The following is a 12,806-nucleotide window of genomic DNA, read 5'->3' as shown; positions in this document are numbered from 1 at the left end:
ATTTATTTATTTAGTCATTTATAAATTTTTAATGTTGGCAGTTTTGGTCCTCCATCGTTTTGTACACGTCAGGCGGACATTTTGTCAGCCCGTCACGTGTCGGCAATGCCTTGACATGGCAGCGTTCTACGTGAACCGCACGCGAATCAAACCGTGTTGACAGAAGGAACACGACTTTGTCTGTCAAGCGGAGGCTGCAACTCGCCTGGATGCTCCCTTCGTGATTCCGTCTCGACTGACACACACACACACACACGCACGTGTCAACTCTTTATTTGCAATTCAGCCCGTTTCCATCGGAATCACTTTGGCAGATTCCTTCATGTTGCCTACCCTAAGAACGTGTTCAAATTAGCTTCTGAAGCCAATTGATCGGTTGACCTTCACGTATTGATCCATTTGATCTCCCATCCCACGTCCTCCTCCTCCTCCTCCTCCCTTCCAACGCGGTCCTATCACGTGTCTCCCAGGGAGAACGAACTTTGATGGCAAAGGGAACACCCGCAGGAATTGTGGCGTCTTTGCAAGCAAAGCAAACATCAGAGGACAGCAGCCACACTTGGATGTCTTTTAAAAGTGTCCTATAGTAAACCCTCTGTTTAGAAATAAGACGGATTAGTTTCACTTTCAAGTGCATGTGTACATGCACATGCGACTAAAAGTTACTTCCACTTGCAATATTAGTCTATGTGGAGCTGACCTCATCTTGTGGCATTTTACAGCGTTATGGAAAGAGCACAAAAATGCCAATAATTTAGTATTTCAGCAAAAATCTGAGGAAAAACAAGATGCTGGCGGAGTGATTTCAGAGCGCTAACAGAAATAGACCAACCAGAGGAAAAAGCCTGCATGTTACTTCCTGGTTGACAGTCACGCAAGCACTTCCAAATATGGGCAAGCTTGATCCCGGGCTGATGTCACTTTTGCACACTGCCCTATTTTAAATATTAATATGCTCCCAAAGACGTATTTATACGTTTCTTAATGGGTTTTTTTTTTTTAAGCTTACAGAAGACTTTGATGCAGCCTCTGAACTGAAGAGGGATGCTTGAAGAATGGTAGTTATTACAAAAACGGCCAGCAGGTGGCAGCAGAGTATAAGAGATCAACCAGGGCCATGTTGCAACAAGTTGTCTTCCCAATAATGATGAAACTTAGCTGTATTCTAATGCAAATTGCTGCAAAACGGAAATGGATAGAAATATACTTTGTTTCCTGATGGAAGAAGAGACTCCAATTGTTCTTTTGGTAGACTCCATGCTTTTATAGGAATAAAACACAATATTCTGTAAGCCCTGCAAAATCAGCCAAAATCCAGTAAAACAGCCTGGAGCGAAGGGGGTTGCTTCAGTGCAAATGGATGGCAGTGAATGAGTTATTATGCAAATTAGTCATTCCCAAATCATTCCCACTTGGAACAATCACACAAGTCAAGAAAGGCCCACTGACATGAGCTCCATTTCCTCCCCACGTGACCAAATGAATATTTCATAAATTCCAGCGCATCAGACCACATCCCAGTAAGTGTGTGCCTGTCAAAGCAGCGAGACCAAAGATTCCCCTCGGGAATTCTCTGCCCCCGCCGCCTTAATTGCTTTCCAAAGCCTTTTCTCCTGTCCTGCGCTCTCAGGGCATCAGCTGTCAGTGTGGCCAAGACTCTTTTTTTTTTATTTCCTATCGTTGTCTTCTCCTTCGCAAAATGGCGTCCTTATTCAGTAGATTGGGAAGTCAAATCCAGCTCGAGGGGAGACTTGACACGAGACTACATGCGCTTTAGCCCTCATCCGAACCACGTCACCAACCTTTATTGCACTTATTTTACATTGGGGGAAAATCTCACGGCTTGCACAAAAATGCCAGAAGTAAACGTGTATCCTGAATTGATGGCCTGTCGATGTTGTCTAGTCGATAGACAAAGCATCGCTTTGTTGGCAAATACGTCACTACTGTATCACGAAAGTGTGTTTGCACACACGGCGAAGCTCCCGATGGATCGATTGCTATCATAACCGCAGTGCTCCCCGCCTGGCCAAAAGTGTGTCACAAACTCGCCTCCCCCGTTGCTCCCTGCAGCTCGTTGCTAGGAAAATGAAGCTCGATATTCCCTGAGGACGACCACCCCCCCCCCCCCCCCTGGCCGCAGTGAAGTGTGTCAGTGGAGTGAGTGGGCGGGGCAATGGTCACACTCCTCAGTAGCCCCTTTCACAATGGCCGCCAAAGCAGACGCGTCCCGCGCACTATACACAGAAAGGGCAGTAGAAAAGTTCAGAAAAATATAAAGTAAAATAAGAAATGTATTACTTCAAATAAGCAAATGTATCTGCCAACAGAACAAGAAAATGTTGCTTAAATTTACCTGTAAGATTTTGAAAAATAAGAAAACAATACTAGGCCCTTATCAACAACAGCGGTCTGGAAAATAGTATTTTTAGACTAAAAACAAGTGATGTTTTCTTTTTTTCAAGCTGTAATCAATAGAATATTTTCTTAAAATACACAAGTATTTTTTTAGCACACTGCAAAAAGGACAGTAGAAAATTTATATATATATATATACAGTAAAATAAGAAAATTATTACTTAAAAAAAGCTCATTTTTATCTGCCATTAGAACAAGAACATTTTACTTAAATTTACCTGGAAAGATTTTGAAAAATAAGAAAATAATAGTAAACTTAGTAAATATAACGAAACGAACCACTTAAGCTATATTGCACTTTTGCCTGATTGTTTTCATACTTGTATTTTTTCCATTTATCTTATCACTAGATTATGCAAAATCTTAAACTAAGAAAATTCAATTTATGAAACCCCAGTACAGGGCCTTTGATGTTGGTTAGTTGTCATCTTAAAATATGGAAAATGCTTGTTTTTAAGCCTCACAGCACTTAAAACTGTTAACACTCAATGCCAAGACTGCTTGATCAAATAAGATAATTAAGTAATAAGTATCTTAAAATAAGAACAATGACCTTGCCTGATAAATTCATTTTAAGTAAAAAGAACTTGTCAAAGCAAAATTAGCAAATTTATGTCCGGTCCAAATATGGTCAATTTCATATTTAGTCACAAATCGATACTACGATGTCTGTTAACTTTTCCCTCTGCGGGAGCCGTGCAGCATTATGTCACCACAAGATCTGTTTTTCATGTACAGTTAAAAACAAGTGGAAATCTTTTCGATACATTTGTGTAAGCCTGTTTTGTTACAAACGGACATCTCTAATGCGTCGGTGGTCAATTCATTTTCTTCCTATTGGTCTCTGATGGTCTTGTAAATCCTGACAAGGGTGCAGGAAAAGCACTCACTTTTATTGCCGCAGGTCTGCAGGGCTGCTCTGTCTGGCCGTCTTATTTGGAGCCTGTTTTATATCCCCACCTGTCCCCAGGGTGTTGTTGTCTTGCCGCCGCCATGTTGGAGCGTGAGAACCCCCCCCGACAACCCCCCCCCCCACACACACACACACATTTACACCATAATGAGAACATTTTTTTGTCAGCGGTGATGTGATTTATTGTCACTTGATGCTCTTTTATTTGATTCCTCCTCCCCCGCAATTGACCCCCTGCTCCTCCCCCCTCTCACTTCCCACAGCGCTTGGCTTTAATTAGCGATCTGCTTGGATACACGCGGAGCAGCGCAGTGCAGCAGGCATTCAATTCTCGCTCATGCAGGCACACGTCATAATGCCGGGTTCTGACTTGCGTCGTTCCGTGCTGGTCGAGAGAGCTTCGAACTCCCCCAAGGCTTTTTTTTGTCAAATTTTAATACAGTGGTGTCTTGACTGTTCGGTGACCCCATTGAAATGAAATCAGAAATGAATTATTTATTTATTTTTTCTACCACTATGAAATGAGCCAATTTCACCATGCTGGTGAAATATGCCTATGATTATTGAGCCTGGGCGTAATTTGACAAAAGCATGCCACATATTGCGACATCTTGGAACCGTTTGAAATTATTCAAATGAAAGTCAACCGTAAACATTTCTTGACAGTAATATGTTATATGTGACCTCACTAGTTTAAACATGACATTTCGGATTAATATTACATTTGTGGAATAAGAGTTATGAATCCAAATGCAGCCATTTTTATCCATCTCAAGGGGCGGCCATTTTGCCACTTGCTGTCAACTGAAGATGACTTCACTCAAGGCTCAGGTAACGACCAATCACAGCTCGGCTTCAGAAAACAGGTGAGCTGTGATTGGCCGTTGCCTGAGCCCTGAGCAACTGTGATGTCATCTTTAGTCCACAGCAAGTGGCAAAATGGCCGCCCCCTGAGATGGAAAAAAACGGCTGCATTTTTCTGCTTAACTCTTTGACTGCCAAAAACGTTAAATAACGTTTAGTAAAATCCTATGGAGGAGTGCCAAAGACGTTAAAAGACGTTTTTTTCAAAACAGAGGTGTTCCTAACCATTTTCTATTGTTGATTACTGAAAAACGGAATAAGGTAGAAACAAACATTTTTTTCTGATGAAAGATGAGAGTCCAATCTTTAATTTGGTAGTATGTGTGTTTCCATAGTCCAAACACATTATTTTCTGTGGACCTTGAAAGATCAGTCAAAAATGCTTAAATCGGCTGGCACCCACGGCATCCCTTTTCTGAAAACGTCTGGCAGTCAAAGAGTTAACTCATTCCTCTAACGCAATATTAACAACAATACCATATTTAGACCAATGAGGCTCCATACAAACATATTGTCCCCCCAAAAAATGGGGGTTGACTTCCCCTTTAAGCACACTGATAATGTCTCCTTTAAAAGCTGAATTCCCACTTGTCAATGCGGCGGACCTCATCTCGCCCAAGATAATTAACAATGCCGGGAATGAGACAAATTAGCCGTTGGCAACTTGTGCTGCGGCGTGACTTATCCTCCTCCCCTCCAATTATGGCGGCGAGCTCGTCAGGTGAAGACCACCTCCTGCGCATTTTTATTATTCATGTGCTGGTAATGTGCTTCCTTCTTGCCGTCAGCCACACACCCCCCCCCCCCCCCCCCCGCAGACACGCGCCCCCAATGCATGAAATATTCATGATCTCGATCATGACTTTGCGCCGGATTCAGCATTAAATGTTATTTCATCTGCTGCTTTATTTTTACACACACACAGGCGAAAGAAAGAAATTTTTACAGTCCATTTTATACATTATGTACCCGTTTTGATCATTTCTGGACACAAAATAGTTTCCTTTTTATTCCCCTTTTATAATTTTGCACTGCAAATTTAATAAAACACATCAAAACATGTTCACGCGGCTTTTCTAATAGTGTGAACTGACTTAAACAAGCAAGCAGTGCACCCGATAATGGTTGTGCTGATCGGGCTTTGAAATTGATGGAATGTTATGACACCCGAGGGTGCTGCTGCATTTGAATATTCATGTTAACAGCCACTCGGCCGGTCTGGTTAGCCTGAAAGTAGACCCTGTAGACACTCATCTGTTTTTGTCGGGGTTGCATCTCCAGGTGTGGAGGGGCACCATCGCCCGCATCCAGTACCGGCGCATGCGGGCGGGCCTGGTCATCCTGCAGGCCTACCGCCACTACAAGGTCAAGTCCTACATCCGCGAGCTGAACCGCCGCTTCCGCAACGTGCGCTCCATGAAGGACCGCGGCCGGCACATCAAGTGGCCCTCGCCGCCCAAAGTGCTGCGCAAGTTCGAAGAGGCGCTCAGGAACATTTATAACAGGTACATGTGCTAGTCCAATGGTGGGCAAAATATGGCACGGGGGCCAGATTACGGCCTATTTGGCTGACAGAGCATTTATATCAAAAGTACTGTAAAAAAAAAAAATTTTAAAAAATCCTAAAATTGCCTTTCACCTGGCTCTAGCTCACCTTGACCCGGAATAGGTTTTTCTATAGAAAATTTATGAAATAAATAAATAGATGGGTGGATGTGTTAAGATAAATTTTTAACTCTTTGACTGCCAGACGTTTTCAGAAAAGGGATGCCGTGTGGGTGCCAGCCGATTTAAGCATTTTTGACTGATCTTTCAAGGTCCACAGAAAATTATGTGTTCGGACTATGGAAACACACATACTACCAAATGAAAGATTGGACTCTCATCTTTCATCAGAAATAAAAAAGTTTGTTTCTACCTTATTCCGTTTTTCAGTAATCAACAATAGAAAATGGTTAGTTTCACCTCTGTTTTGAAACAAACGTCTTTTAACGTCTTTGGCACTCCTCCCTAGGATTTTACTAAACGTTATTTAACGTTTTTGGCAGTCAAAGAGTTAATAAGTATAAATACATGTCCGTTAAAAAAAAATTATATTTGGCCCTTGAGCACAAAAGTGTATCTACTGGAGCGTTGCCAGAAAACTTTTATTGGGGTGGCCAGGGCGATTTTATAATGAATAAATATAATTTCAAAAAATATATATATAATAATAATAATATAAACAACTATAACATTAAAACTAATAATCATATGAAAAAAAAATCAGGGATACCAAAATGTTACCTTTGGTATGGGGGTGGCAAGAGGCTGACAACCATGTAGCTCCGCCCCCTGCACTCCTGCACTCCTGCTCTGGTTCCTTTTTTATAGATCTGGCTGCTGCTGCTGCTACTTCTTCTTTCCAGAAGGTTTATTAGGAAACAACAAAGGAGATCTCTGCGGTCGCGCATGTAGCTCCAGGCTAAGCTAGCGCTCACTGCATTTGCACTTCCTGGCTGTCCATTAACCACCGTCTTACCATACGTTGCCTTCAGGGACCTCTGAAACTAAATATGAACATCCATTTGTTCTTCTTACTCTTTTTGCTGTTATTTTACTGTGTAACCTGCTGGTGACACCCCAAAAACACTTATTAGGTTTATCAGCTATTTTAGAATCAATAATTTTAATAATCATAAGCACATTTCGTTTTCAAATTGGACAAATGAAATAACCGTTTTGGCTGTTTACTTGTGATTTCAAGCAGTCTAAAAACAGAAAATGTGCTTCCAAGTAAGCGCGGCCAGCCAGCGTGGCCTCTCAATCGGTGTTTTTCCAAACCTGGCAGCCTTGGATTTGACCCGCGAACCGCTGGAGACTGACAAGGCCTCAGGTCTTGTTTCTCATCCAGATGCGGCCCTTTGAAGCATGTTTCCTTCTGCTCACACTGAGAATGGATTTTTTTTTCTTTTATTCCCTGCATCCTCCAAAAAACCCATCGCTTCCTTTCATCCTGACGGCGGTTTGCTCAACGAGAACTTCCCCCTCCCCCGGAGACGATAGAGGAGTCCACTCGGGGTCGATTTTCCACTGCTCTAATAAGGTGGTTTTTTTTTTTGTTTGTTTTTTGCCCTTTTCCCCCTTCTGCAGGTGGTGGGCATGGACGCTGATCAAAGGCCTTAATGCAGAGGAGACTCTGCAGGTGAAGGCGAAGGTGGCCTGCCTGGAGGCCTTGAAGGACCACAGGGTTGACCTCGGGCTGCAGAGAGCCTGGGAAGGAAATTACCTGGTAAGTTGTTCGACTGCTCTCTGAGATAATACAGTGAAACCCTGCTTGGTCGCGGGTCGCTATTTGTGAGTTTAGCTATTTGTGGTTTACTGCAGCATCCCAAATTTTTTTTTTTTTTTTTTTTAATAATTAGTAATAATAATTAATAATTATTATTATTATTTTATTGCATTTATTTATTTTTAATTTTGTAACTATTTTTTATTAAGAGTATCTGAATTACAGATAAATTGAATTATTTTGTGGTTAATTTAAAAATATTTTTGTTGATTTGTTTCATTAAATTTATTGGATAATTGATTTATTGTAAATTCAAAAATAAAAATATAGTATAATAATAGCAGGTAATAATAATAACAATTAATATTTTTTATTTTATTCAATAATAATTGGTGAAGTCATTTAAATTTAATTTAAGACTTAAATTTAAGACTTCTAATAATTCAATTAATAATTTAAATAAAATTGTAAAAAATTATTGTCTTCATCTGTCAGTTTTAACAGTAAAATGTGGCCTTCACATTCAACTGCTAACTTAGATGTTATTTCATAGAAAATATATTCTACCTAGCAACTGTGAATCTGTTGACTTCATGTTATTACTCTGATACATATGGAGCCTTTGTTGTGTCTTTTTTTTTCAGAAGCGAGACAGCCCCGATAGCACGGCGTCCTTCGCGTTGGTCGCCAGCGAGCTGCAGCGCAAAGACAAATTCATGCGGGTCCTGTTTGCGTGCAACGTGCGCAAGGTGGCGGCCTCAGCACCTTTGCGCCTTGTTTTTCTTTTTAGGGGAAACCAGACTAGGATAACATCTGCGATTGTGTTCCCAGATCAACCGCTTCAACAAGGCGGAAGACAGAGCTGTGCTCATCACCGACCGACACCTGTACAAGATGGACCCCCTCAAGCAGTACAAACTCATGAAGAGCATCCCGCTTTACAACGTAGGATTCTTTCATTTCATCACTTAGTCCACAAAAAACGTACATAGATTTAAAAAAAAATAAATGTTCCAGGGTAAAAAATATAATAAAATAAAAACATACATATTTGCTAGCTATCGAGCATATTTGAGCTAAAAGCTGAAAAAAGCACCTAAAGATAGGTTAACCTCTTTTCCTTGAGATTTGAAGGGGATGAGGGATGAGGGTTTCACCTGGCGGGAGGGAAACTGAGAGCCAGGAGACAGCCGCAGTCGCGACAGATGGCGTCGGGTGCGGGGGCCAAAAGATGTGATTTTAGTTATTTTAAGCAAGCTCCTCAACACCTGTGCAAAAAAACAACACAATGACATCATCACCTGAGCAGCATCTCTGCCTCAGCGACTTTCCAACTTTCTTCCCCCCACTTCCGATAAGCAACACCCGCCCTCCCCCAATCACCCCCACGCCCCCCCACCTGATACATCTCCCCCCGCACTGTCTCCGCTTCCTTCCCACCGTTGTCATGCCAACTTCCCAGGAGATGGCGTCGTCATAGCGACCGAGCGGATCAGCTGATGTCTGGCGGCGAGGCGCTTCTCCTCTTCCTCCTTCTGTTTCTCGAGGAGAGTCGTTCATCTCCTCGTGTACCCGTTCGTCCCGCTTCCTTTTTTCTGCCGTTAACCTTCCCGTAACTTCCTGGTGTACGGCCATTTTAGTTTGGTGATGCAAAAGTACGTGCAATTGACGTCCTCTTCAAAAATTTATAGAATTTCCTATATTAACGCTTAGTTTAGTTTAAATAATCAGCATTAGAACATGGCTAGGTGTCTGACCCCCCCCCCCCCCCCCCAAAAAAAAAACATCCGGCAAAAAAGTGACTTTGATGCTTATTTTTGGCTTTTGTGACCCTTAAACCCTTAAACAACAAAAACAAGACAAAGAAAGCCAAAATAATTTATTTACAGCTTTACAACTACGCTTTGTGCAAACGCTGACTCACCTCGAGCGAAGTGAGGGGGAAAAATGAAGCAATTAATGTACTGTAAACTACTGTAATAAACACCTAATTAATAACAATAATAATAATAATAAATATTTTATATAGAATATTTTATATAAAATATTTTTATTAACTCTTTGACTGCCAGACGTTTTCAGAAAAGGGATGCCGTGGGTGCCAGTCGATTTAAGCATTTTTGACTGATCTTTCAAGGTCCACAGAAAATTATGTGTTTGGACTATGGAAACACACATACTACCAAATAAAGGATTGGACTCTCATCTTTCATCAGAAAAAAAAGTTTGTTTCTACCTTATTCCGTTTTTCAGTAATCAACAATAGAAAATGGTTAGTTTCACCTCTGTTTTGAAAAAAACAAACAAAAACGTCTTTTAACGTCTTTGGCACTCCTCCTTTTTTTATTTAACGTTTTTGGCAGTCAAAGAGCTAAATATAAAAATTATAAATTTTTGTTTGTAATGCATTTTACATTTCCAATGAAATCTCAAAGTGCTACAGTGTCAAGTTAATAAAAAAAAAAAGTAAGTTAAAAAGTGCAGGTTTGTAATCACCATGTCACGTCAACAAAATAGAAAACCTAAAATTTTAGACCAAAAATATTTAAAAAAAAAAATACAAAATTTAAAAAAATATATATTAAAAAAAATAAAATGTATAAACTCCATTCAGGCGGAAAATAACCCTACTTCAGATGGCAAGTGTATGTTTGTAGCTTTAAAAAAAAAAGGGGGGAAATAAAGGTCAGCACATTCAGTTGTCCTCCCCGCGCCAAAAGGATGATCGCGCCCAGCCAGCCCCTCGTCAACATGTGGTGTCCTGCGGAGAGACAATTAAACAGATGGCCGGACAGACGAGTGGCCGCCGCGGCTTCATTCGGCGGATCAAAAGTGATTTAGTGGATCAAGGCGAGAAAAAACAAATCAAGAAAGTATCATTTAGCAACTCGTTAGTAGCAGCCAAGCGGGCTGCCCTGCAATTAAGCCTTCAAAAATAAAGTCAATGTGGCGCTAATAATTGCGAGGGATCGTAACACTTTTGGCCCACACCATAATAAAGCATATTAACTCTTTGACTGCCAAAAACGTTAAATAACGTTTCGTAAAATCCTATGGAGGAGTGCCAAAGACGTTAAAAGACGTTTTTTTTTTTTCAAAACAGGTGAAACTAACCATTTTCTATTGTTGATTACTCAAAAACGGAATAAGGTAGAAACAAACTTTTTTTTTCTGATGGAAGATGAGAGTCCAATCTTGTTTTGGCAGTATGTGTGTTTCCATAGTCCAAACACATAATTTTCTATGGACCTTGAAAGATCAGTCAAAATGCTTAAAATCGGCTGGCACCCACGGCATCCCTTTTCTGAAAACGTCTGGCAGTCAAAGAGTTAAAAGAGAATGAAAAGAAATAAACTGCTTTTCTAAAAAAAAAAAGCTGGAAAGTCCGCATATTGGATGTGTGCCTTTAAGGGGCGTGGTCAATCAGTTGTTTGTTAGCGTTAGCAGCAGCTCCTTGTGAGTGTGTTCATTTTGTATGTGTGTGTTCAGCTACGCTCGTAAAGGCGCCATTGTTACTTTTCCCCCCACTTGACTCGAGCGACGGCATATCTGACAAAGCGGCGGCTCGCGGCTTGGGAAAAAACTCCGAAGGCGGCGCACTCATAAACTACAGTTGCAGCGAAATAAACAGCAAGTGAGATGAAGCGCAATTGCAACAACAGAAGCTCCAGGCCGCTTATCGTCCTTTTCCGCCTGCGTCTTTAAAAATGCATAAGTCAAACTAATTGTTTGGGTCCTGCTGCTTTTGATTAAAAGAACATTTGACCGTTCCCCTGGGGCGGGAGGCACTTCAATAAATCTTTACCCGCTTTGACTTTGATGGATTATTTTCCCCCTTCTCGACTCAATTTGACAGCGCGGTAAAGACATCATCTTCGCAGCATCGCGCCGCTCGCTCGACACGACACCTGCAGGACAACATTCTGCCTTGACAAAGATATAAGTTGCTCACTTTGAATGTCATTTTTGCTAATTTGTCTGGCAGGTCACGGGCATGAGCGTGTCGCCGGGCAAAGACCAGCTGGTGGTTTTCCACACCAAGGACAGCCGAGACATGGTGGTGTGCCTGCAGGGCCTGGTGCCCGCCAACGAGAACCGCATCGGTGAGCTGGTGGGGGCCCTGCTCAGCCACTTTAAGAGGTAAGATGGCCAACATGCCCATTTGCTGGCCAACGCCCTGGGAAAGTTTCATTCTGGTAGTGAAATGACATCATCTGGCTCCAGATACATTTTTCTAAGTGATCATCATATATTCATCATAACATATTCAAATATGTTTCTGGATCCAGATGATATTATTGTGTGCCTTTTTTTTTCAGTGTACCTTAGAGCTCTGATTGGGTGTAATGGCCTTAACTCATTCAAACCCAAAAACATGTAAATACGTTTTTTTAGTACTTTGACCTTCACTCCCAAAAACGTATTTATATATATTTTTGTTTTTTATGCTAGCGCATACAGAAGGCTTTGGATACATACTCTGACGTGACGAGATTGCTTAAAGCAATGGTAGTTATTACAAAAAAACGGCCAGCAGGTGGCAGCAGAGTATAAGAGATCAGCCGACAGCCGTGTTGCAACAAGCTCTTTTTGCCAGTGTTTTCAACAGGTTTGTGAATGATGATAAGACTTAGCTATATTCTAATGCTAATTGCTGCAAAATTTTTCCCTGATGAAAGAAGAGACTCTAATCTTTCTTTTGGTAAGTTGCATATTTTTATAGCAAAAGAACTGAATATTTTGTGGACCTTCCAGTAAAACAGGGAAATCGGGGAAAATGGCAGGGAGGGAATGAGTTAAAAGAAATCTTTTTTTGCCTATAGAAAAAGAAAATAATTCATAACATTATTCATAACAAGTTTTGCTTCTTTTTTTTTTATGATTTTTTTATGGAAAACCCCCCCCCCCCCCAAAAAAAAAAAAAAACTAAAATAATAGAAATTGTTTTATTTACAGATAATGTGTCAAATTAACAAACGTATGTGGAACAGCATCTGTAGCGTGGTGTTTAGAACTCGTTAAACAAATATTTGAACACAAACGGTAAAGCAACATGTAGACGAATAAAAAGCTGCGAAGACTGTTGTGGATTAATGTCAATTCAATGAGGAATAGCTCTTCGCGCTCCCTCATCCGTCACTTTGACACGCAGGCATATATGTGTGTGTGTGTGTGTGTTAGTCTGATGGCCCGTGTGTGCCATGATCTCCGAGAGGCAGCGTAATTATTTTCACGGTGTCACCACGCACAGTATTAACCTTCAAGTGTCCTTCTGAGACAAACGGACCTTCACGTTCTTTTTTTTTTTTTTTTTTTTTTTTCACATTATGTAAAAAGCGG

General features: G+C 41.0%; 1 protein-coding gene across 1 annotated transcript in view; it reads left to right on the top strand.

Annotated features, from left to right (window-relative positions):
- The window catches only part of myo1d (myosin 1D), a 41,165-nt gene that overhangs the window by 17,965 nt on the left and 10,394 nt on the right, over nucleotides 1–12,806 (top strand). The window contains exons 17-21 of the mRNA XM_077549750.1: nucleotides 5,477–5,700; nucleotides 7,328–7,466; nucleotides 8,111–8,215; nucleotides 8,298–8,411; nucleotides 11,452–11,606. Coding sequence (XP_077405876.1) covers nucleotides 5,477–5,700; nucleotides 7,328–7,466; nucleotides 8,111–8,215; nucleotides 8,298–8,411; nucleotides 11,452–11,606 — 737 coding nt within the window. The remainder of the gene's footprint in view (nucleotides 1–5,476; nucleotides 5,701–7,327; nucleotides 7,467–8,110; nucleotides 8,216–8,297; nucleotides 8,412–11,451; nucleotides 11,607–12,806) is intronic.

This window comes from Vanacampus margaritifer, chromosome 18 (assembly GCF_051991255.1).
Source record: "Vanacampus margaritifer isolate UIUO_Vmar chromosome 18, RoL_Vmar_1.0, whole genome shotgun sequence".
NCBI classification, from domain to species: Eukaryota; Metazoa; Chordata; class Actinopteri; order Syngnathiformes; family Syngnathidae; genus Vanacampus; species Vanacampus margaritifer.
This window is presented reverse-complemented; position numbering and strand designations above follow the sequence as displayed.